The sequence below is a fragment of the Mauremys mutica genome, chromosome 3 (genome assembly GCF_020497125.1).
Source record: "Mauremys mutica isolate MM-2020 ecotype Southern chromosome 3, ASM2049712v1, whole genome shotgun sequence".
NCBI lineage: Eukaryota > Metazoa > Chordata > Testudines > Geoemydidae > Mauremys > Mauremys mutica.
In genome coordinates, this window is record NC_059074.1 from 4,062,262 (window position 1) to 4,087,917 (window position 25,656).

The 25,656-nt window shown below is 48.2% G+C and overlaps 1 protein-coding gene across 7 annotated transcripts in view; it reads right to left on the reverse strand.

Moving 5' to 3' along the window:
* Window positions 1-10,283: 10,283 nt before the first annotated feature.
* The window catches only part of DTNB (dystrobrevin beta), a 354,166-nt gene continuing 338,793 nt past the window's right edge, over window positions 10,284-25,656 (reverse strand). For 4 of the 7 annotated variants that reach the window (XM_045010066.1, XM_045010064.1, XM_045010061.1 and 1 more), the window contains 2 exons: window positions 20,116-20,151; window positions 16,810-17,755 (listed from right to left, as the gene is read on the reverse strand). In XM_045010066.1, the coding sequence (XP_044866001.1) occupies window positions 20,147-20,151 (5 nt within the window). In that variant the 3' untranslated portion in view covers window positions 16,810-17,755; window positions 20,116-20,146. The other 3 variants (XM_045010065.1, XM_045010062.1, XM_045010063.1) reach the window with 2 other exon arrangements.

A 25,656-nucleotide genomic window follows, 5' to 3' on the forward strand; every position in this document is an offset into this window, starting at 1 on the left:
ACTCAAGAATGTTCATATTCGGGACATTTGTAAGCCCGCCACTTGGACATCCATCCATACCTTTTCCAAGCATTGTGCAGTGGACCAGTCTTCTAGATTGGATGCTGCTGTTGGAAATGCAGTCCAAAACCCCCTGCCCTCCAGCTGAGGGTACTACTCAGTAGTGACCTGAAGTGGAGCACCCATAGGACACTGCTCAAAGAAGGAGAGGATGCTCACCTTCTGCAGTAACTGCAGTTCTTTGAGCTGTGAGTCCCTATGGGTGCTGCACTACCTGCCCTCATTCCCCTCGGCTTTGGGGTTTCCTCTGGGGATTTTGCAGTACAGAAGGAGGAGGGTGGTTCACCAGCCCTGCTCTCTATAGCTTTGGAGCAGGACATGAGGAAGCATAGTGCCTATCCGGGTCTGAGGACACCAGAAGTGGAGCACCCATCAGGACATACATCTTGAAGAACTCCAGTTACTGTGAACGGTGAGTAACCTCTGCTTTCCAAAGCCAGCTTGCTGAGCTGACATGGGAGGTCTTGGGCCAGCACTCTGAGAGGAGCAGAGTTTGGTTTGGGTCTTTGATTCCTTTGGTGCCTAATCCTGCTCTACGTGGAGAGCTTCCCGAGAGGTGCTCAGCTCCCACGGGTTTCACAGGCAGTGAGGGCACTTTACCCACTGAGGGATAAAGCCCAGACTGAGCAACAGGTGGAAGCAGTGGGGGTGATTATCTCAGTGTGCGGTGGGAGACTGCACTTTCTGCTGCTACCCTGGAAGCCCTTACTAGCCAGTTTGGCTTCTGGAGTGTGTTTCCAAACGAGGTTAGAGATCCTGTTTTCTGCCGGAGGCTGCTGCAATAGGGCAGGAATTAGAGGGACAAATAGCAGTGATCTTAAAGCCATCCACACTGCTGTCCCAGTCACGGGTTCACCCCAGCTCTGCCAGTGCCCCTCAGTCCTGACCCACCGCCCCCGGCCTGTCCAGCCTTGGGCTCCTCTCACAGCTCTGCCGGTGCCCCTCAGTCCTGACCCACCGCCCCTGGCCTGTCCAGCCTTGGGCTCCTCTCACAGCTCTGCCGGTGCCCCTCAGTCCTGACCCACCACCCCCAGCCTGTCCAGCCTTGGGCTCCTCTCGCACAGCTCTGCCGGTGTCCCTCAGTCCTGATCCACCGCCCCCGGCCTGTCCAGCCTTGGGCTCCTCTCACAGCTCTGCCGGTGCCCCTCAGTCCTGACCCACCACCCCCAGCCTGTCCAGCCTTGGGCTCCTCTCGCACAGCTCTGCCGGTGCCCCTCAGTCCTGACCCCCGCCCCTGCCTGTCCAGCCTTGGGCTCCTCACACAGCTCTGCCGGTGCCCCTCAGTCCTGACCCATCACCCCCGGCCTGTCCAGCCTTGGGCTCCTCACACAGCTCTGCCGGTGCCCCTCAGTCCTGACCCACCACCCCCAGCCTGTCCAGCCTTGGGCTCCTCTCGCACAGCTCTGCCGGTGCCCCTCAGTCCTGACCCACCACCCCCAGCCTGTCCAGCCTTGGGCTCCTCTCGCACAGCTCTGCCGGTGCCCCTCAGTCCTGACCCACCGCCCCCGGCCTGTCCAGCCTTGGGCTCCTCACACAGCTCTGCCGGTGCCCCTCAGTCCTGACCCACCACCCCCGGCCTGTCCAGCCTTGGGCTCCTCTCACACAGCTCTGCCAGTGCCCCTCAGTCCTGACCCATCACCCCCGGCCTGTCCAGCCTTGGGCTCCTCACACAGCTCTGCCGGTGCCCCTCAGTCCTGACCCACCACCCCCGGCCTGTCCAGCCTTGGGCTCCTCTCACAGCTCTGCCGGTGCCCCTCAGTCCTGACCCACCGCCCCCGGCCTGTCCAGCCTTGGGCTCCTCTCACAGCTCTGCCGGTGCCCCTCAGTCCTGACCCATCACCCCCGGCCTGTCCAGCCTCGGGCTCCTCTCACAGCTCTGCCGGTGCCCCTCAGTCCTGACCCATCACCCCCGGCCTGTCCAGCCTCGGGCTCCTCTCACAGCTCTGCCGGTGCCCCTCAGTCCTGACCCATCACCCCCGGCCTGTCCAGCCTCGGGCTCCTCTCACAGCTCTGCCGGTGCCCCTCAGTCCTGACCCACCGCCCCCGGCCTGTCCAGCCTCGGGCTCCTCTCACAGCTCTGCCGGTGCCCCTCAGTCCTGACCCACAGCCCCCGGCCTGTCCAGCCTTGGGCTCCTCTCACAGCTCTGCCGGTGCCCCTCAGTCCTGACCCACCGCCCCCGGCCTGTCCAGCCTTGGGCTCCTCTCACAGCTCTGCCGGTGCCCCTCAGTCCTGACCCACCGCCCCCGGCCTGTCCAGCCTTGGGCTCCTCTCACAGCTCTGCCGGTGCCCCTCAGTCCTGACCCACCGCCCCCGGCCTGTCCAGCCTTGGGCTCCTCTCACAGCTCTGCCGGTGCCCCTCAGTCCTGACCCACCGCCCCCGGCCTGTCCAGCCTTGGGCTCCTCTCACAGCTCTGCCGGTGCCCCTCAGTCCTGACCCACCGCCCCCGGCCTGTCCAGCCTTGGGCTCCTCGCACAGCTCTGCCGATGCCCCTCAGTCCTGACCCACCGCCCCCGGCCTGTCCAGCCTTGGGCGCCTCGCACAGCTCTGCCGGTGCCCCTCAGTCCTGACCCCCGCCCCCAGCCTGTCCAGCCTTGGGCTCCAGCTCTGTTGGTGCTTCTCAGCCCAAGTCGCAGCCTCCCTTGCAGTTCCAGCCCTGGGCCCCCCCCCAGCCCTGCCAATGCACTTCAATCTTAATCTGAAACCCCATCCCGTTCTAGTCCGGAGTGCGTTCCTGGCCCTGCAGTTACCTCAGTCCTGACCACCTCTTCCAGTTCTGGGCCCTTCACTCATTTCTCTGCTGATGCTTGATCTTGCCCCCTTCCCCTGCTGCCGCTGTCCTGGGCCTGCTTGGAACAGCATCAAACAAATGTTCTAGTTCACTGGCACCCATTGAATGTTCAGGTGTAATACAGACCAAGATCTGATCCCAAGTCTCTAGAGGGGACTATAAACAACCACTGAAATCACTGATAAAACTGCCATTGACGTCAAACATCCAGGACTGCACTTTTGATCCCCAAACACAATACTGCCTTGAGCGGCTTTGAAATCCTTCCCTTTGGAAGAGATGTCACATGAAAAGGGGAGCCGATGGCAGTTGGAATCCACTGTGTTATGGGCACCAGATGCTGACCATATCCCCTGTGCTTCCTGGCCCCAGCTTGGCATTCCACGCACTTCTGATTTAATTCCCTGTGCCCAGCCATTCATTTGTTTTAGGGATTAGAAGAATTAGAGGAAAGACATGGACCCTTTCTCTAGAATTAGGAGAAGCTAATTCTGCTCACGCTTGCTCACAGCCCCAGGTGGTTCTGGTTTCAAGATGGATGCTTGTTTTTCTCATCATGCCACTTCCAGCCTCAAAATATGTAATGGGAGAGGGGCTGAATTCTTAATGCAGAGCTGCCTTCAGAAACGTTAGGGTCGAGGGTTCTGGGGCTTGTTAACTATGGTGATCTCTGAGCCCTGCTTCCCCTGCCATGAGCCCTCCGAAGAGCAATGCATGCTGAATATGCATTCTTAGCTCCCTCCCAAGTGATGCTGGAGTTCCAGTTTCTCTAATCACATCATGCACACAATGTTTCCCACCATCTAATTGCAACTCTGGGGACCCTCTGTTCATAAAGTCAGTACAAAAAAGGGTCTGTAGGAAGAGTGGATGAAGCACTTTTCTTCACTCTCGCAGTTCTTCCTTGGGCAGCTTGTTACTTGTGGGTCAGAGCTGAGTTCGCTCAGCCTTGGTCAGATTTATACCAGTGAGGAATGTGGCTGTTACTACTCACATGACCAGTGCCCCGTGAGTTTGCATGGCCAGGAGAGTCCGTGTATATGGATGTACAGCTCACTGGTAATCGTTAATATATATATTGCTAGAGCACTAGGGGCCCAACTCAGAGCCTGGGGCCCCTTGTGCTTGCTGCTGTACAAACGCATAACAATTGGTACCTGCCCCAAGGAGCTTCCAGGCTAAGAGCCCTTCTCCAGCCAGACTGTTCTCCCCACCTTGTTCTTGCTGTTCCTGAGATACAAGGCAACCATATGCCCCAGGAATGCAAGGAGAGGCATGAGGCTGAAGGCCAGGTGTTTCCTCCATCACTGACAGTGTGGGAAGTTGTCCCACTTCAGCCCGGGGGGCCTGGCGTGTATAAATGACCTGACACCCCGGATTGGGTTATTTTGCTTGCTAATGCCAGTTGAAAAGTATTTTAACATTTAAAAAAATCTTTTTAACCAGCCCTAATGATTCCATTTAAAAAAGAGAGGATCTGTGCAAATAATCCCCTTATTCTGCTGCAGCCATCCCATTCCCTGCGTGCCTCTGCTCCTGGGCCAAAGCGGGGCCTGCTTTTGCTGCGTCCATGGCCTGCCTTTCCTGATTAGACTCATTCGCCTAATTTACTCCATGCAAACTACTCAGAGGGGGCTTGATCCTGAACATGCTGACCACCCTCATCTCCCATTGATTTCAAGGATGTTGCACCCTTGATGGCCCAGAGCTCATTACGTGCAGTAACCCCTCAGACACAAGCCTCCACCACATCTTTGACCTCGTTGGGTGAGCCGCAAGCAAGTGGATCCCGGTCAGCTTTTCATGCTGGAAGTGTGAGGCTCGTGGCCTTTGTGAAGATCCACATGGTTTATACACAGTGAAGCTCAGAGGAGATTTTAAACATCACACCATCATGTGCTGCTGCTGCTGCTTAGCAGCAAACCCAGCTCAGATGAAAAGGGGTTGAGATTAAAGGTGTTTCCCAGCACTTCAGTCCCAGCAGAGCAGCCATCAATACAAAGAAGGAGCTATTGGAAAGAGGGAAATGCCAGCACGGTTCATCCTGGCACAAATGTCATGGAAAGAGGCAATTGGCAGTTCATCTTGGCACAGACATCATGGAAAGAGGAGTGTGTTGCCCCGGCCAAAGGGCTGCCCTGGTGTTTAAATCAATGTGTTTTGGCACGTGGGTCGGAATGTGAGATGGGGAGGGGCTGGTTGGCTCGGGGACTGAGAAGGGGAGAATAGAGACGTCCATCTCTTGGCCGCCCTTTCCAAAGCCACCCTAGACAGTGGTGACGAGAGCGGAGTGATTGTTCCTTCCTAAATGGAGCACTTTGCATTTGTCCTTATTGAATTTCATCCTATTTACTTCAGACCATTTCTTCAGTTTGTCCAGATCACTTTGAATTTTAATCTTATCCTCGAAAGCACTTGCAACCCCTCCCAGCTTGGTATCGTCCGCAAACTTTATATGTGTACTCTCTATGCCATTATCTAAATCATTGATGAAGATATTGAACAGAACCGGACCCAAAAGTGATCCCTGTGGGACCCCACTCGTTATGCCCATCCAGCATGGCTGTGAACCACTGATAACTACTCTCTGGGGATGGTTTTCCAACCAACTTTGCACCCACCTTATAGTAGCTCTATCTAGGTTGTATTTCCCTAGTTTGTTTATGAGACGGTCATGTGAGACAGCATCAAAAGCTTTACTAAAGTCAAGACATGCCACGTTTACCACTTCCCCCCATCCACAAGGCTTGTTACCCTGTCAAAGAAAGCTATCAGGTTGGTTTGACACAATTTGTTTTTGACAAATCTATGCTGTTACTTATCACATTATCTCCTCGATGTTTGGAAACTGATTGCTTAATTATTTGCTCCATTATCTTTCCGGGTACAGAAGTTAAGCTGACTGGTCTGTAATTCCCTGGGTTGTCCTTATTTCCCTTTTTATAGATGGGCACTAGATTTGCCCTTTTCCAGTCTTCTGGAATCTCTTCCGTTTTCCATGACTTCTCAAAGATAATTGCTAATGGCTCAGATAATTGCTAATCTCCTCAGTCAACTCCTTGAGTATTCTAGGATGCATTTCATCAGGCCCTTGTGCCACGAGACATCTAATTTGTCTAAGTAATTTTTAACTTGTTCTTTCCCTATTTTAGCCTCTTCTGATCCTACCTCATTTTCACTGGCATTTACTACGCTAGACGTCCAATCGCCACCAATCTTTTTGGTGAAAACTGAAACAAAAACGTCATTAAGCACCTCTGCCATTTCCACATTTTCTGTTTTTATTCCCCTCCCCCATTGAGTAACCGGCCTACCTTGTCCTTGGTCTTCCGCTTGCTTCTAATGTATCTGTAGAATGTTTTCTTGTTGCCCTTTATGTCTCTAGCTAGTTTGACCTCGTTATGTGCTGTGGCCTTTCTAATTTTGTTCCTACATACTTGTGTTAATTGTTTATATTCATCCTTTGTAATTTGACTTAGTTTCCACTTTTTGTAGGACTGTTTTTTGATTTTTAGATCACTGAAGATCTCCTGGTTAAGCCAGCGTGGTCTCTTGCCACACATCCTATCTTTTCTACGCAGTGGGATAGTTTGCTCTTGTGCCCTTAATAGTGTCTCTTTGAAAAACTGCCAACTGTCTTCTATTGCTTTTCTGCTTAGACTTGTTTCCCATGGGATCTTACCTACCAACTCCCTGAGTTTGCTGAAGTTGCCTTCTTGATATCCACTGTTTTTATTTTGCTGTTCTCCCTCCTACCATTCCTTAGAATCATGGTGTCAAGTATCAGAGGGGCAGCCGTGTTAGTCTGGATCTGTAAAAGGCGACAAAGAGTCCTGTGGCATCTTATAGACTAACAGACTTAGTGGAGCATGAGCTTTCGTGGGCGAATACCCACTTTGTCATGAACTCTATCATTTCAAAACAACAACAATGAAGAGTCCTTGTGGCACCTTAGAGACTAACAAATCTATTTGGGCATAAGCTTTCGTGGGCTAAAACCCACTTCATCAGATGAATACATTTGTTAGTCGCTAAGGTGCCAAAAGGACTCCTCGTTATTTTTGATGATACAGATTAACTCCGCTACTGCTCTGAAATCTATCATTTCATGATCACTTTCACCCAAGCTGCCTTCCACTTTCAAATTCTCAACCAGTTCCTCCCTATTTGTCAAAATCAAATGTATAACAGCCTCTCCCCTGGTAGCTGTCTCCACCTTCTGAAATAAAAAAATTGTCTCCGATACATTCCAAGAATTTATTGGATAATCTGTGCCCTGCTGTGTTATTTTCCCAACGGATGTCTGGGTAGTTGAAGTCCCCCATCACCACCAAGTCCTGTGCTTTGGATGATTTTGTTAGCTGTTTAAAAAAAGCCTCATCCACCTCTTCTTCCTGGTTAGGTGGTCTGTAGTAGACTCCTACCATGACATCACCCTTTTTACCCCTTTCATCCTTACCCAGAGACTTTCAACAAGTCTGTTTCCTATTTCCATCTCAACCTCAGGCTAAGCATACACATTTTTAATATATAAGGCAACACCTCCTCCCTTTTTTCCCTGCCTGTCCTTCATGAGCAAGCTATATCCTTCTATACCTATATTCCAGTCATGCGTATTATCCCACTAGGTCTCTGTGATGCCAACTATGTCATAGTTGTGTTTATTTACTAGCATTTTGAGTTCTTTCTGCTTATTCGCCATACTTCTTGCATTAGTATACAGCCATCTAAGGCCTGGTCTACACTGGGGGGGGGTTCGAACTAAGGTACGCAAGTTCAGCTACGCGAATAGCGTAGCTGAACTCGAAGTACCTTAGTTCGAAGTACTTACCCGTCCTCATGGTGCGGGATCGAAGTCCGCGGCTCCCCCGTCGACTCCGCCACCGCCGTTCGCGGTGGTGGAGTTCCGGAGTCGACGGGAGCGCGTTCGGAGTTCGATACATCGCGTCTAGATGAGACGCGATATATCAAACTCCGAGAAGTCGATCGCTACCCGCCGACCCGGGCGGGTAGTATGGACGTACCCTAAGATACTGATTTGATTCCCTCCCCCCAGTTCTGCCTTGGGTCTCCTTTAACCCTGCTATAACAGCTCATGCTCCCCCCAAATTCCAAACCTTCTCCCAGGTCTCCATGTTCTTGACTTACCTGAGGGCTTTGGTCACCTGCCCCTCTTCGAACCTAGTTTAAAGCCCTCCTCACTAGGTTAGCCAGTCTGTATCCAAATATGCTCTTTCCCTTACTTGACAGATGGACCCATCTCTGCTTATCAGTCCTTCTTCCTGGAACAGCATCCCGTGGTCAAGGAAGCTGAAGCCCTCCTGGTGACACCATTCTTGAAGCCAGGCATTTGCCTCCAGGATGCATCTGTTTCTGCCAGGGCCCCTACCCTTGACCGGAAGGATTGATGCCCATCAACAACCCGGATGGACTCCCAGCAAGAGATGCACCTCTTGAAGCCTGGAGAGCCTGGCATACCCCGGGGCAATGGTTATTGTGAAAGGGGAAGGTTCCACCCTCCTTAAAGGGAAAAGGGATCAAGAGAAATCCCCCCCTAACCACTTACTAAAATAAATAAATAAAGAACATAATATAATAAAGATAACTAGACTACGTTGTAGCCTTCAAGTAGTAAGGCACACTAACACTCCATCTCGGGCTGAGGCAATTGAGAAGGACCTGAGAATGGTTCATCCAAGCTGCCTTACATAGAGCCTAGGAGCAGGGCACGAGAAAGCGTAGGGAGCATGCATGGGCCGAACGGGCAGTACTGCCGAAAATCTCTGATGTAAGGCGCCAAGGGCGTGCGCACACCACAAGTAGGGCACCCACAGGACACTACTTGAAGAACACATTGTTCCAGGACATTCCTGATCTTTATGTACTTTGCATGGGCAACAGGTGAGGAGCAAACATGGCTAGGTGCCTAGACACTATGAGGATAGGGACAGAAATGCCTGGATAGATAGGACGCTAAACAACTGAATAGAGCTGCTTACTACTCGCTCTTAAAGTTTAGTAAAATTGGTCACCTTCTTTACAGATAATTGTATGCTTTGTAGTTTAATTTGGGTATGTCTAGCTCATATGGAGTCGGATAGATTTCAGACTGGTACTCTATGGAATCCGTAATTAAATTATGGTAGGATCAGTTTAACTCCACTCACTGCCTATTGGTAAGGGTGGTAATCCTACCCTCCTTCCAAGCTCTTGTACAAAGTTTTTAAAGGGCTTCAGTAGGAGTGACGGCCACATGTACCTAAATCTATATACGCTATAGCAGTAGTTCTCAACCTTTTGTACTAGTGACCTCTTTCACATAGCAAACCTCTGAGTGCGACCTCCCCCCGTATAAATTAAAAACACAGTTTTATATATTTAACACCATTATAAATGCTGAATGCAAAGCGGGGTTTAGGGTGAGGCTGACAGCTTGCGGCCCCCCATGTAATAACCTCGCAACCCCCAGTTTGAGAACCCCTGTGCTATAGTATGTTTGCTGACCTTTAAAATCCATCCTCTTTTGTGGGGTAAATACTACTGATAGGGTCCTACCAAATTCACGGTTCATTTTGGTCAATTTCACAGTCATAAGATTTAAAAAATCATAAATGTCATGATTTCAGGAAATTTCACAGTGTTGTAACTGTAGGGGTCCTGACCCCAAAGGAGTTGTGGGGGGGGGGTCGCAAGGTTATTGTAGGGGAGCTTGCAGCACTTCTACCCTTACTTCTGGGCTGAGCTGGTGGCTGGAGAGTGGCAGCTGCTGGCTGGGAGCCCAGCTCTGAAGGCAGAGACGCCGCCACCAGCAGCGCAGAAGAAAGAATGGCAGTTATGGTATTGCCACCCTTACTTCTGTGCTGCTGCCTGCAGAGCTGGACCCTTGATCAGCATCCACCACTCTCCGGCCACCCAGCTCTGAAGGCAGCAGCACAGAAGGAAGGATGGCACGGTATGGTATTGCCACCCCTACTTCTGTGCTGCTGCTGGCGGGGTGCTGCCTTCAGAGGTGGGCACCCGGCCCACAGCCACTGCTCTCCAGCCGCCGAGCTCTGAAGGCAGCGCAGAAGTAAGAGTGGCAATTCCGTGACCCCCTTAAAATAACCTTGTGAGCCCCTTTTGGGTCAGGACTCCCGGTTTGAGAAACGCTGGTCTCCTTGTGAAATCTGTATAGAATAGCGTAAAAGTACACAAAGGACTAGATTTCATGGGAGGAGACCAGATTTCACGGTCCATGATGCGTTTTTCATGGCTGTGAATTTGGTAGGGTCCTAACTATTGAATAACACTGAGCCCTGAGATCATCCAGGAAAGGAAGTATCTTGAAAGGGGCTTTAGGCACTGATCCTTTCTGAGCTCCCAGATGAGTATGGAGTTGCAGGCGCCCCTATCACGAGCAGGTCTGGTTTGTTCCATTTGACCTGTATTCATGACAGATGTGCATACTCTCCTGGCTCTGGTATTTAACAGAAAGACACAATGAACTACGGGCAGCTGCTTTTATTCTGGAGCAGTAAGTTCATGTTAAAACAGCTTTGCTGTTTCATGTACATCTCAAATATATTTTTCTATGGTCATCACAGACAAGAGATCCTCATAGGGATGGGACTAATTTATTAAATATTTGGCAGATGACAGAACATGGCTTCCAGTTTACAGATTTATATTAGACACATTCCCAACATGTACAGAATCTCGTTTTTAACATTTATTTATGGAACACCCACACAGACATGCACTCACACCCACCCACACACATGGATTTATTACACACACACACACACACACAAATTTGAAATAGTACAATCATTCCACAGCAGTCTCGAATCCCAAGGCAGATTTCTATGCAGTACATGGAAGAAAAGGGTGTGGTCCCTGCCAGCTCTGCTTGTGGCCACCAGACCGGATGTGAATGAGCCTGGCTTTGTTTTACATGTAGGGGCTGCAAGTTGGCAGGGTCTCTGAAGGAATTGGACATCCACTGAGCACACATATGCTGAACTCTGTATGACTTGCTGAAGCCAATTTTCTTCCTTTTATACATCATTGACATAGTAATTTTATGTGGAAAATAGCATGAGGGAGACTCACAGCTGAGAGTACGCTGCTCCCAGTGCTACCTGCCAGTGCAGACTACGCTGGCTGTGTCATGAAACTCCAGCTTCTGCTACCCAGGACTAACAGGGAATTCACCTCCCCAACAAACATGAGGTGATATTGGCTGACGAACCCACAATTCCATCACAGAGCTGAAAAGTTTAGCTAGGACCAAAACCCGGTGCGTTTTAAACAGCAGTTCCCTTCCCTTGTGCAATGCTGTGCAGGGAGCCGCATCAGCTCTGGCTTTCCTCACGGCATCGTTGCTGTGGTAGGCCCCGCCCAGACAGCCGTTCTATAGACATTTCCATGGTAACTCTCATCGCATGCTGCTGTACTGGTTCCACACCTCACTGCAGGGCTCCCTCCACAGCAGGCCATGCCGCAGGGGGACGCACTAATCCCTGCCCTTGGAACGGCGACCGTTTTGCCCAGCTCGAGAATGGTTTTCTTTTTAAGCCTGTAGTAAGATGCACTGCATAAAGCCAAAGGAATTTTCCTTCCTTAGTTAAACAGCACAATGTATGAGCCTCCGCGGGTTACTTGGAACATTTTATCACTGAATGTGACAGGCTGGTTGGCTGAGCTGAGCTGAGCGGACAAGGTGGTGCTCAAAGCGCACACAAAGCTGTGTGTTCGGGTGTTCTCTCCCATAGCCAGGAAGGACGAGGCATCTGGGGCAGCCGAACCAGGGGACGGTGGGGGCAAGCAACAGAAACATTGTGGGGGCTGATCTATATTTCTGCCCACGCACATCATTCCACACACATCTCCCTGCAATCCCTCCACCCCCCCAAAGCGAGCTTCCGCCACCTGTGGGAGGCATCATCTCCTAGCCACATCTCAGCCAGTTACAATCCTCAGACCAAGCGACAATTAATTGGGAGGCTTAGGCACAGCTGTTGTCTTTATGCTGCAGTTCTGCATTGTGGACATACCTTCCGGTCACCTTCACTGCACCTGTTTACACATAGCATAGTCCTCAGTCTGCACTACTACATACAGTGGCTGAGCCGTCACTGGAGACGGCCTCTTCTTTAAGAAGTCACCACACTATCCATGTCAAACACAAGAATTGGGGGCAGAGCCCAACACCCAGCAATGAAGTTTCAGCCCCAAGAGCATGTTCAAGCATCCCTTACAAACAGAGCCGAGCAGGGATAAACTGTACTTTCTATGTACGGCACTTCGGAGGGGTCATTTCTTAGCGAACAGACGTAGGCCAGACTGCAGAGGTGACATGCACTTGGGTACAGACGGGGAGCCCAAGGCCCCACCACACGCAGAGGTTGCCATAGGGCTGCTGTTGCCACCCTATGGCAGTGCATTGTGAAGACAAGAAGGGGTCCATTTGCCCCCCTTCCACACAAAAAAACTCCTTCACTGTTTTGTACAGTATTTGCTCAAAAAATGGGCCCTTTTCCCAGCGAAAACAAGGCTATTTTCAATAAAAAAAAAATAGGACACATTGAGCAGAGATGGCTGCAAAATATGAATTTTTGTCCGTTTCCAGTGTGAAAACAGGCATTTTGGTCAAAGCTCACCAAGACGTGAAACAGGAAGAGGGTACAAAACAAACAGCCAACATTTCCACACCAAACGTCACTGAGACACGGTCACAGTTATTCAGCTTCACTGGAGACGGACAATGATCTCTGTAAAACTCCTCTCTTCTCCCGAGTACCTAGCCGGTGTCTAGCCAGAGCCATGGCAATACTGCACGTTAACGAGCAATGTGGCTTTGCACAATGGGCCTGATCAAAGCCTACTGAAGGCAATGCAAAGCCTCCTGTTGACTTCAATGGGCTTCATATCAGGCCCTGTATTTTTTGCTCGTGACTCTGATGTTATTACACATCCTGGAAAAAACGTACAGGAACATGTGCAGAAAAAGCTCCACACCTGAAGGAAAAAAGGAAACATCTCTTTGATGCACTTTTTTCCAATGGCAGCCTTTTGAAGCTGCTTAGGGGTGTGGAATGTCTGAAGATGTCCCAGCAGAGATGGGCCAGAGGGCAGAGTGCGGGTGATACCCGCTTTACTGCACCTTATTACATCAGTATCAATACCACATCTATGTGGCATGCTAGAGTTCTGTAGGGTAGCTATATTACACACAGGATCAAAATTAGCTCTGTTACATGGCTACTACTCCACGGATCTGGGGCTAAGTCGTTCTGGTGCAGTGGAGTAGAACATCACCCAGGCTCCAAAGGTTAAATTTTGTGTCCAGTGAAGACTAGCACAGATGGGTAGGAAAGTGCTGTTTTCGCTGACAGGTTAAAAACAGACTTAATAAAGTGTGCGGGCAAGTGTGACTAGAGTGGGGTAAAGTAACGCCAGAGAAGACAGCCCGGTAAAATATATTAAAGCCTGGCCTGGAATGTTGAGCCCAGGGGCTTTAAGGCAGTTATTGCAAGGCAAACAATAGTTTATAAGCAGAGTTTCCAACGTTAACATGTGTGAGTGATTTTCTTCCATACAATGTCATGTCATGTCACCATAGCAAGTGCTCTGCATTGCGGAGTGAGGAGGTATCACAGGTGTCACGGCACATGACACAGGAATTACGCTGTGCTCACCAAGGGCTCGTCTACACAGCAAGTTACTGCATGGCAAGCCGGGGTGTGAATCTACAGCACTCCAGTTTGCTGCATAGTAATGTCCGCTGTGGGCACTGCTCCAGCACAGGACTTTCACTGCACTGAAGCCATGTCCCCGAGTGCAGCAAGCTGGTGGGCTGTAGATTCACACGCTGGCTTGCCGCATAGTAACTTGCCGCGCATACAAGCTCTGACATAAGTTATCTCACTATGACATGCTGCAGGGGTTCCTAAAAGCTCTGGGCAATGGTACCCATTTAGTAACATTCAAAGCTTAGCTGTACGGGTCTGTGCCTTCCTCCTTCCCCTGAGCCTGTGCTGCTCTTGCCATCAGGAGACAGGCATTTGGAGCAGTCTCAGCTCCATGGCAAAGTGAAGGGAGAACAAAGTGGCTGGAAGGTGGCTAGGAGGGGCTCACCAAAGGTATCAGTACTGAGTAGCAGTGAGTGGGAAGCAGAACTCCAGTTCCACCCAAAGACAGGGCACGACAGCCGGCAATCCCACAGGGTCGCTCTGCAGCTCCCTCACCATGCTCTCTTTAGGAACTGCTGGCTAGTGCACCCTAGCAGCACTATGGCAACAGGAGAAGGCTGGATTGCCACCTTGTTCTTGACTCAGGGCAAATGGCAGAGTGAAGCTTTCGGGAGCGGACCAGGTTAACGAGGACAAATGTAACTGAAGTTTAGGCCTTAATGATCACATATGGGGAAATGGCCTTGGAGTTTGCAAATGATCCACTGGCTCTCTGCTCCCTGACATTTAAATTCCCCAGTTCACCATTCCTACTTGCAGGGCGTATTAACATTGTAAGGTGCTTGGGGAAAAAAGCCTTTTTTTCCCCAGCGACTCTAGCATGAGAGTGACACAGAAACGGCTTCTGTGCAAGAGGTGGTCAGGTAAACCAAGGACATCCTCTCGGTATCACTGCAAAGCAACCTGCAGACCCCCTCATTACAATAATACGAAGCATTTGCTGAACACTTTGTAGACTAAAATATATGGCACTGTGGGTGAGGTAATCCAGAACCATGGCACACAGGGTCACATTTCATATACACAGACTATGCACTGTCTCTGGCTGTAAAAGCCCATTGATCCTGTCAAGAGTTATATGAACAAAAAGCAGATGCAGCAGAAATGTTTCACTGCACAGTGGAACTTGCCTATTCAATCACAGAGTTCAGCATAAAGAGAAGAATAAGCAAACTCTCTAATAGTCTGATACAGAAAATGCTGCCACAGGTTCCTTAGCTGAGCTTACAACAGGCTAAGACGTGATCATAGTATTGTAATGCTTGTGGGCAAGTGTAATTAGCTTCCTGGAACTTTGATAGAGGAAATGCTCCTCCTTTTATAGTAGGCAGAAAACAACAAAGCTAACAAAGTGCATTTGGTCCTGGTGGTGCTGCCCTGTGCTGTGAAATAGCTATTCCACTGCTGGGGGGTTACAATGACCTCTCAATATCTATAATCTGTAATCAAAGCACCTGACTGTCCTTCGGGATGGAGAGTGCTATAGAAATGTAGCATCACCATCATCATACTACAGTTACCTCTGCTCCCAACTTGCAGACACTGGGGCCTTATCTGCACTAGGATATTTCCCACCACAGTTACCACTGGTTCAGCTCTACTGGTGAGAGCCCCAGTGTAGAAAAGGTGGTGGCAACCACTGCTGTTTTAGCCACTGTCATGTAGATCTGTTACAGTGCAGACAGCCTATAGGGACAGATATTCCCTTTCTTGTAGGGAGAAGTGTCTTCACCTCCAAGAGCTGCAAAAACGAGCAGATACAGTGGAAGTTTTAGCCTCTAAATATTAGACTAATGGTGGCAACAAACGTGAGGCGTTGGAAAATGAATAAACAGGAAAAACATAAAAAAAGAATGAGCAGCTATTTGGTCTGTCCATGTAGCTTGCTTTCACATTGTAATCATGTGACAGAAAAGCTGCAATATGCACGGTTGTTGTAGCCATGCCGGTCCCAGGATATTAGACAAGGTAGGCGTGGTATTAGCTTGAAAGCTTGTCTCTCTCCCCAGCAGAAGTCGGTCCAATAAAAGATATCCCCTCCCCCACCTTGTCTCGCTAGAAAAGCTGTAAATCATAGTCACTGGGTCATGTACAGCGTCTCCCCTTCCACTATAACTCTGACCCAGATTATTGGCATTTAGGGGAGAAAAACATATGTTTTCATTCGGAACGTCCAAAAGGCAAAACTTTCATCTACTCCTCTCCCAGATGTACTGTACCACATACTGCCTGTTTCCAGTTCATCTTCGCCATCCCCCAAGGCCTAGTCTAGTTCACAATTCATATTTCCTTCCACACAGATTTCTGCACACAGCGTTGGCTGTGGTTATTGAAGTTAAATGTCAAGAGGACCTTTGCCTGTCTGAAAGCAGGCTTGGTGGGTGAGACAGCGATCCCAGGTACTCTGTGCTGTTGCTGGTCCATTCACAGCTGGAGCAATGCAAACTTCTCTGATGCCAGCATTTTACTAACCAGACCTTGGGCATCAGGGTGGTAAGTAGGGGAAGAAGTGCATGAAAATCAAGGACAAAAAGGAGGGTCCACAGTGAAGATATGATGAAGCCACAGTCACAATATCTCTAACCACCGATGGCCTCCTGTCTATACCGGCAGGCCCTTGAGCCGGCCACTAGCAAAACTTTCATCCTTTAAAATTCCAGAACACAAATCCCCTTCTTGCATCTGTACAGCTGCAAACAGAGTAACGTCTGGGTAATGATTCAGCTAATCATACTGAAAACGTGTACAAAGACTAGGGTGACCAGATGTCCCAATTTTATAGGATCAGTCCCGATTTTTGGGTCTTTTTCTTATATAGGCTCCTATTACCCCCCACCCCCTGTCCCGATTTTTCACACTTGCTGCCTGGTCACCCTAACAAAGACAGCCACGAACCCTCCCAAGTGCGTGGTGTTTGGCAGGCTAAAGCTAACACACTGAACCAGGTTATCCTCACTTTTCTTTCCTTCTTGACAGCTCATTCACAATATTTATATTTGACGAAACCTGTGGCCACCATGTATGTTTATTTTCTTTCCCCCAAAGAGTTATAGGTACCTAACGAGCACTTTCCTCCAAGAACCAACGTTGCATCTCGGATGAGACAGGGAGAAAAGCTGAGAGTTGGTTTCAGGGTTTATCACTCCATTCCATTCATCGCCCTTGATAAATATTTATAGATGCATTAGGGCACTCAGCTCTTCTGCTAAAAATAACATTCCTAAGCACCAAGAAAAAATAAAATAAAATAAAATCACTAGTGATTGGAACTGATTACAATGTTTTCTAAGTAGCTACAAAACTAGAGAGTCTAGCAAGAATCCAGGTAGTGGTGAGTTTCAAACCTCTGACTATACAACTTTGTTATTTCTCCTTAAATTTAAATACAAATATACTTGCTTCTTGCAAATGAATGTGCAGGCACTAATCTGAACCTAGCAGTGGTCATCCCTGAATTCCCTTGCTTGCCAAGAACCATTCAAGTAATTTTTAACAGAGTCTAAAAGAAAAATACACAGAGTTGGGAATCCCCAGGAGGCATCTCATCCAAGTTTTATGGTCCTAATTACAGCCATTCCCCCCTCCTTGCTCTGCATTCCTCTACTCTTGGCATGCCCTGTCATTTACTCTCAGAATGACATGCAGTATCAAACACTATGGCAACCAAACATTAATAGACAGAGTGGTATTTTTAGAAAGTGTGTGTTTTTAAAGGATCTGTACTCAGAGTTCCCTTTGTATTACACACAGGAAAACTCAAATGGTTTAAAATCCATTTTACATGCACATCCAAAGTCAAAGGTCACGAGTGAAACCACCAGCGCATGATGAGATGACACTGCTTAGGTAGGAAATCAGAAGAGATCAGTGCACTTTACAAGAGAACAGTTTTCTTTTGAAACCTCCCATAAAAACGCTTTGTTGGATTTTTGATGGGGCATTGTCCGATTAGGATTGGCAAACACCTATGAAAATAGTACATGCAATAGTCTCAGAGGGAGGGAAAGCCCTTCAGTCAGTTAAAAGAAAGCTGCTTTCCCTTCCCTTACAGCAGGTGGTTGGTTGTGATCTTTCACAGTTGCACAATGGTGTATGTATCGGCTGAAACATGCCTCTTCCAAAGGATGTGGAGACTTCGTTAGAACATGAGCTCGCTTCATAACCCTCTGTGCCTGTGCCATTGGAAACACACACAACAGTTAGCGAGAAACACTTTCCATATGGAGAGCATAGTTCAAACTTGTGCATATGTTGTAAGGAAATGAATGTTACTTACCAGTAACTGGAGTTCTGCACATTCGCACTCATGGGATCAGGGCTTCTATACTGTGAGCTTCCAGAATCTTCTGGCAAGCAGTGTCTGTTGGGGCCGCTCATCCCCACCCCTGGAAGTGGGTCCAACCACTCTGCAGTTCCCTCCTAGTACCAGAATTCCTGCTCTAGGACTCAGATGAACTGGGGAGACTGGAGTGGGAAGTGTGAATTTGCCAGTCAACAGTGCCAGGTCCTCAGTATCACACTAGGTCAGAGTCAACGTGTGCTGGATCCTTGGCACTGGACTTAGCTGACCAGGATTGATCCAGAAACCTGCCATCTATGCCAGTCAGACAGCCTGTGTGGAGAGCATCTCTCCAAAGTCGCTGCTGGACTCACAGCAAGCAGCCTTAGGCAACAGCCCTAAGAGCAGTCCCTGCCAGCAAGGGGGCGAGGCAACTCTCTGAAGGTCCTGAGGTTGCCTGTTGCATGGACCTTCCTCCTCTGTTTTACGCAAAGCCTGACTAACTGCCGATCTAACTGCAAACAGAAACAGCTCCCAAGGGGCAGAAAGAAGGAAAACCAACACGGGAATCGTCAAGGACACTGGATGGGATCAGAGCCCACTGCACCTTGCGTGGCCAGACAGAATGGAACCGGACTTACACCCTCAGGAGCCTTCGCAAGGGGCAGGGAACAGCGACAACACCACTCACCAGAAGATTCCAGACGCTCACGGCACAGGTACCTTGATTGCACACGTGGGAATGTGCAGAGGCCACTTGAAGGAGACCAACTAGATTTTAAAGGCGACTTGTAAGTTATTCTTCTTTAAAAAGGGCTTGGGTCCTTTTTTGAGTTATCATGAAGGACACAGAAGGCCTGGAAGGGGGCTGGTTGGTATGTTTCTATTTGTTTTTTAATTTAGCAATGCCAGGAACGTCAACTCTGGTCCTTCCCAGGTTTGCTGGAGAACCTGTTGGGGGCTGCAGAGGATTGTTAGCATTCAACTTTACATGGATGGTTGAAGGTGCTGAATCTTTAACAGAAATGTTCTTTTCTCCAAAATGGTAGCCAATCATTGTAAGTAATTAGGCATTAACAAAAACAAACAAAAAGTGTTTTTAAGCAGTCTGGTTAACAATCCCCTCCCCTCTCCACTGCTCCACTTTCAGTCTTGTGATAACATGTCACTAACTCTCCAGTTACCAGACACATTCCCAGGCTAAACAGGAGCTGAATTTCTAATATAAAAACAACCCTCCCCCTCCCCAGAATCCTCCACCACTTTCAGGCTGCCTTTATCCATACAAAAACAAACCAACAAACCCCCCAAAATGCACAAGCCCCATTTTTCCCCTTTGCAAGTCACCTTAGATGACAATTTTGGTTTTGCTGTGTGGAGTGAGAAACTTGTTTCACGCAGCCCACTGAACAGATGTTAATGATTCAGGCCCTCTATGTACAGGGGCTAAGTTTGAACTGCTAACTTAGAAGAGAAAGTCTGTGTATCTCCCGCCCACTTCTCACAGCTATAGTCCTCTGACCTGGTGTGGCCTGGAAACAGAAACCTGGAAATGAAAGACTGCATGTCCCATTCCCAGTCCCTGAGCTAACGCCTTCTGGATTATGATTTGTGCTCCCCATGGGGTGTTTCTCTGCAACAGGCGTTCTCCCCTCTCCTCACTTAAAGGTCACTTTTTGTGGGTATGCCAAATATCATGTGACTGGATCAGCATAGAAACCTGATCCAATGCCTCCTACAGGCTTTTCACATGGGAGAAGATAAAGATTTTATTCATGTTTTTCAGGGGCATTATTAACACAGGATCAACAGTTACTGTTATCGCATCCTTCCCCACCACCTGTGGTGTCCTCTTATAAGATAGATTGTGAGCTCTCTGGGTTAGGAACTTTATTTTTACTGCATGTTTGTACAGGTAACTAGTGCAATGGGTCCTGTCGCCTGACCTAAGCCTCTAAGTGCTATCACAGCACAAACAATAAGAGAATAATGATACTAAACCTGCTCTCACTGAAGTTAACAGAAGTTTTCCCACTAATTTAAATGGAATCATGATTGGGTCTTTAGAATGAAAACCTGACACTTTAAAGAGGACGTGCAGTAACAGATCAATGGGGAATATTCTCCATTTTGTACATGAATATAAATAAGGAAAAGGACAATGTTGTCAGGTTATGAGTGAGTCAGTCACATCCATTACAGCAGCATGAATGGAGCAGGGTCTTTGGGAAGAAGAAAAATCTCCATACTTACTTGAATTACTGTGCAGTCTGGGTTCTTCCATCTAACCTGCAACACATGGGGGGAAAAAATTTATAAGGCAGGTAACTGACTGCAACAAAATGAAAAAAACCCCCAACCAATGTTGCTCTGATAGGGCACCTCTCATCCCGGGAATGCAAACAACTTTACAGACAATGAATGACAATGACAATGAATGAAGACTCACAAACTCCTGTGGGGTATGAAGGGTAAAGAACAGTGACTTACCTTATAGTAGCTGTCGTTCTTCAAGATGTGCTGTCTACATGGATTCAACTCTAGTTGTGCCCCATGCACAAGAGATCACATCGTTTTGGCTGGTAGTGTCTATTGGGGCCATACCTGCACCCTAGATGTCCTCATCCCCCCCACTCGAGAGCATAAAGGGAAGAGCAGTCCCAACAGTGCCTCAGTTACCTCGCCAATACAGAATCCCAGAGAAGTAAGACTCCATAGTAGCAGGGAAGGAGGGTGGGTTGTGGAATCTGTGTGAACACCACATCTTGGAGAACCAGTTATCAAAGGTAAGTAACCATTCTTTCTTCTTCGCATGATTGTCCACATGGATTCTACTCTTGGTGACTAACAAACAGTTATAAATCCATAGTACTCCCACACCTTGAATACCGTGTGCAGATGTGGTCGCCCCATCTCAAAAAAGATATATTGGGATTGGTAAAGGTTCCAAAAAGGGCAACAAAAATGATAAGCGGTATGGAACGGCTTCCATATGAGGAGCAATTAATAAGACTGGGACTTTTCATCTTGGAAAAGAGACGACTAACGGTGGATACGATTAGAGGTCTATAAAATCATGACTGCTGTGGAGAAAGTAAATAAGGAAGTGTTATTTACTCCTTCTCATAGAACTAGGGGTCACCAAATGAAATTAATAGGCAGCAAGTTTAAAACAAACAAAAGTGTTTTTTTCACACACTGCACAGTCAACCCGTGGAACTCCTTGCCAGAGGATGTTGTGAAGTCCAAGACTATAACAGGGTTAAAAAAAGAACCAGATACATTCATGGAGGAGAGGTCCATCAATGGCTATTAGCCAGGATGGGCAGGAATGATGACCCTAGCCTCTGTTTACCAGAAGCTGGGAATGAGCGACGGGGAATGGATCGCTTGATGATTCCCTGTTCTGTTCATTCCCTCTGGGGCTCCTGGCATTTGCCACTGTCGGAAGACAGGATACTGGGCTAGATGGACCTTTGATCTGATCCAGTATGGCCGTTTTTATGTTCTTGTGTACTGTTTGCTTGGAGGTGGGTAATAGGAGTCCTACTTAACCAGTGACTTCAGGACAGCCCTACTAAAGTGGACATCCAATTTGGAAGTCTCTACCAAAGAACAGCATCTTGTGAACGTAGAACTGAGATACATGTAGCTGCTCTATAGATTTCAGAAATAGGGACATTCTTCACACAGGCAATAGAGGCTGCCTGAGCTTGAGGGGAATGAGCTCCAACGTGAGGAGGTTGATCTAACTTGGCTAACTTGTAACATGTTCTTATACATGTGGAGACCTATTTAGAGAATTTCTGAGAGGATACTGCCTTATATCCTATCTGCAAAGGCCACAAAGTGGCAAAGTCTAGGTGTGCTCCTAAATGACTTCATCTTGTTAAGGTAGTATGATTAGTCCGATAATGCCCTTACTACTATTTCATGATGTTTAGCTTCCCCTGGAATTGAGTGAGTGTTGGAGAATAAAAATGGGATATGAATAAATTGGTTCTTGTGGAACTCCAAACTACCGCAGGCAGGAACATGGGATGAGCCCTGAGGGTGACCCTCTCCTTATGAAACATGATATAAGACGGACCCACCAGAAGGTTCTCTCCCCTACCCTTCGAGCTGGTGTAAAAGCTATTTTAAAAGGTAGCCTTCATTGGTAAGTGGCGCAGGGAACAGTTTACTAAGGGCTCAAACAGGGGACATAAGAATGTAAGAACGGGTCAGACCAAAGGTCCATCCAGCCCAGTAATCTTGTCTTTTGACAGTGGCTAATGCCAGGTGCTTCAGAGGGACCAATCAGCTCTGCTAATACTATATTGAGGTCCCAAGAGGAGGGTTCCCAAACTGGGGAAAAAACATGAAAAAGGCTTTAAGGAACCTTGCCACTGTAGGGTGGGAAAATACAGCATGTTCCTGGATAGGAGGCTGATGTGCAGAGACTGCTGCTAGCTAGATGTACCCTTAGGGTGCTGAGAGAAAGTCCAGATTATTAGGGCTAGTGGATAGTCCAGTCATGCTGAAATGGGTGATGTCAAGGGAGACAGGTGATGCTGAGGTGCCCAGATAGAAATCTCCTCCACTCAGCTTTCTGTCAGTCTAACTGAGGCTTTCCTGCTTTGGAGCAGAATGTTCTGAACATCAGCTAAAGAACTTCTTTTGGTAGATGTGATCCAACCAGCATCTGAGCTGTCAGATGTCATGATATTAGGTCTACATGCGGACTCTGACTCTTGTTCTGTGAGACTATGTTGGGCAAAGCAGGCAAGGTGGATCGGGGTCTGCATTGAGAGGTTCATCAGATCTGAGTACCAGAACAGCCTGTCCCATGGGGAGGCTATCATGATCCTGCATCCTGCCTCAGTTTCCTCAGGAACCTTGGTATCATTGGGACTGAGGGAAAGGCATACTTCAGTCCAACTGTTGAGGGAATGAAAGAAACATCTGACAGAGAGCCCAGACTGATTAATCAACTCATCGACCATTAGATCACCCAGTCTGATCTCCTACATATCACAGTCCATTACATTTCATCCAGTTACCACACTATGGAGCCCAATCATTTGTGCTGACTAACGCATATATTTCTGAAAGGCAACCAGTCTCGATCTGAGGAAATCAAGAGATGGAGAATCTACCATTTCCTTTGGTAGTTTGTTCCAATGGTTAAATCACCTTCCCTGTTACAAATCTGTGCCTGATTTCTAATTTGAATGTGTCTGGTTTCAGCTTCCAGCAATGGCTTCTTGTTTATGCCTTTCTCTGCTAAATTAAAGATCTCTTTAATACCTGGGATTTACTCAGACACTGTAATCAAGCTACCTCTCAATCCTCTTTATCAAAGCTAAACAGATTGAGCTACTGAAGTCTCTCACTTTCTCCAGCCCTCATTGCTGATAAAATGTGCAGATGACACAGAAATTGGTGGAGTGGTCTTGAGGACATGGGCTGGGCAGTCATACAGAACAAACCGGATCGCTTGGTAAGCTCGGCTAATTCAAACAAAATTAATTTTAAAACAGCCAAATGCAAAGTTATACACTTGCTGAATGAGGGAGGGAACCTAGTGACAGAGGATGTGGAGAAAGCTAGTGTACTCAATGCTTTTTTTGCCTCTGTCTTCACAGACAAGGTCAGCTCCCAGACAGCAGCACTCTGCAGCACGATATGGGGAGGAGGTGACCAGCTCTCTGTGGAGAAAGAAGTAGTTCGGTGCTATTTAGAAAAGCTGGACGAGCACAAGTCCATGGGGCTGGACACTGCATCCGAGGGTGCTAAAGGAGTTGGCCGATGAGATTGCAAAGCCATTGGCCATTATCTTTGAAAAATCATGGCGATCGGGGGAGGTCCCGGATGACTGGAAAAAAACTAATGTAGTGCCCATCTTTAAAAAAGGGAAGAAGGAAGATCCAGGGAACTACAGGCCAGTCAGTCTCACCTCAGTCCCTCGAAAAATCATGGAACAGGTCCTCAAGGAATCAATCCTGAACCACTTAAAGGAGGGGAAAGTGATCAGGAACAGTCAGCATGGATTCACCAAGGGCAAGTCATGCCTGACTAACCTAATTGCCTTCTATGATGAGATAACCGGCTCTGTGGATGAGGGGCAAGCAGTGGATGTGCTATTTCTGGACTTTAGCAAAGCTTTTGATACAGTCTCCCACAGTATTCTTGCCAGCAAGTTAAAGAAGTCTGGGTTGGATGAATGGACGGCAAGGTGGATAGAAAACTGGCTAGATGGTCGGGCTCAACGGGTAGTGATCAATGGTTCCATGTCTAGTTGGCAGCCGGTATCAAGTGGGGTGCCCCAAGGGTCAGTGCTGGAGCCGGTTTTGTTCAATATCTTCATTAACGATCTGGAGGATGGTGTGGACTGCATCCTTAGCAAGTTTGCAGATGACACTAAACTGGGAGAAGTGGTTGATACGCTGGAGGGTAGGGATAGGATACAGAGGGACCTAGACAAATTAGAGGATTGGGCCAAAAGAAATATGATGAGGTTCAACAAGGACAAGTGCAGAGTCCTGCACTTAGGACGGAAGAATCCCATGCACTGCTATAGACTAGGGACCGAATGGCTGGGCAGCAGTTCTGCAGAAAGGGACCTAGGGGTTACAGTGGACGAAAAGCTGAATATGAGTCAACAGTGTGCCCTTGTTGCCAAGAAGGCTAATGGCATTTTGGGTTGTATAAGTAGGGGCATTTCCAGCAGATCGAGGGATGTGATCATTCCCCTCTATTCAGCACTGGTGAGGCCTCATTTGGAGTACTGTGTCCAGTTTTGGGCCCCACACTACAAGAAGGATGTGGATAAATTGGAGAGAGTCCAGCGGAGGGCAACAAAAATGATTAGGGGGCTGGAGCACATGACTCATGAGGAGAGGCTGAGGGAACTGAAATTGTTTAGCCTGCAGAAGAGAAGAATGAGGGGGGATTTGATAGCTGCTTTCAACTACCTGAAAGGGGGTTCCAAAGAGGATGGATCTAGACTGTTCTCAGTGGTAGAAGATGACAGAACAAGGAGTAATGGTCTCAAGTTGCAGAAGGGGAGGTTTAGGCTGGACATTAGGAAAAACTTTTTCACTAGTAGGGTGGTGAAGCACTGGAATGGGTTACCTAGGGAGGTGGTGGAATCTCCTTCCTTAGAGGTTTTTAAGGTCAGGCTTGACAAAGTCCTGGCTGGGATGATTTAGTTGGGTTTGATCCTGCTTTGAGCAGGGGGTTGGACTAGATGACCTCCTGAGGTCCCTTCCAACCCTGAGGTTCTATGAGTCTATGATTCTACACCTAGGAACAAAGAAATCACAGATTCAGAGATTCCAAGGCCAGAAGGAACCACTGTGATCATCTAGTTTGACCTCCTGCATAGCACCGGCCAGAAACCTGCCCCAAAATAATTCCTAGAGCAGATCCTTTAGAAAAATACCCAGTCTTGATTTTAAAATGGCCAGTGATGGAGAATCCACCATGACCCTTGGCAATTGTTCCAACGGTTAATTAGTCTCATTGTTAAAAATTTACACTTTATTTCCAGTATGAATTTATCTAGCTTCAACTTCCAGCCATTGGATCATATTAGACCTTTCTCTGCTAGACTGAAAAGCCCATTAATAAATATTTGCTCCCCATGGAGATACTTACCGACTGCAATCAAGTCACCTGTGATGGGAGATACAAACCCCATACTGGGCCCAAGACAATAGTGGGCCCAGGTAGCCCCCCCCCCAGCCTGCTGAGCATGTTCTGTTTGGAGGAACAGGTTAAAAGGGGCTCAGAAGCACAGGCAGAGGGTGT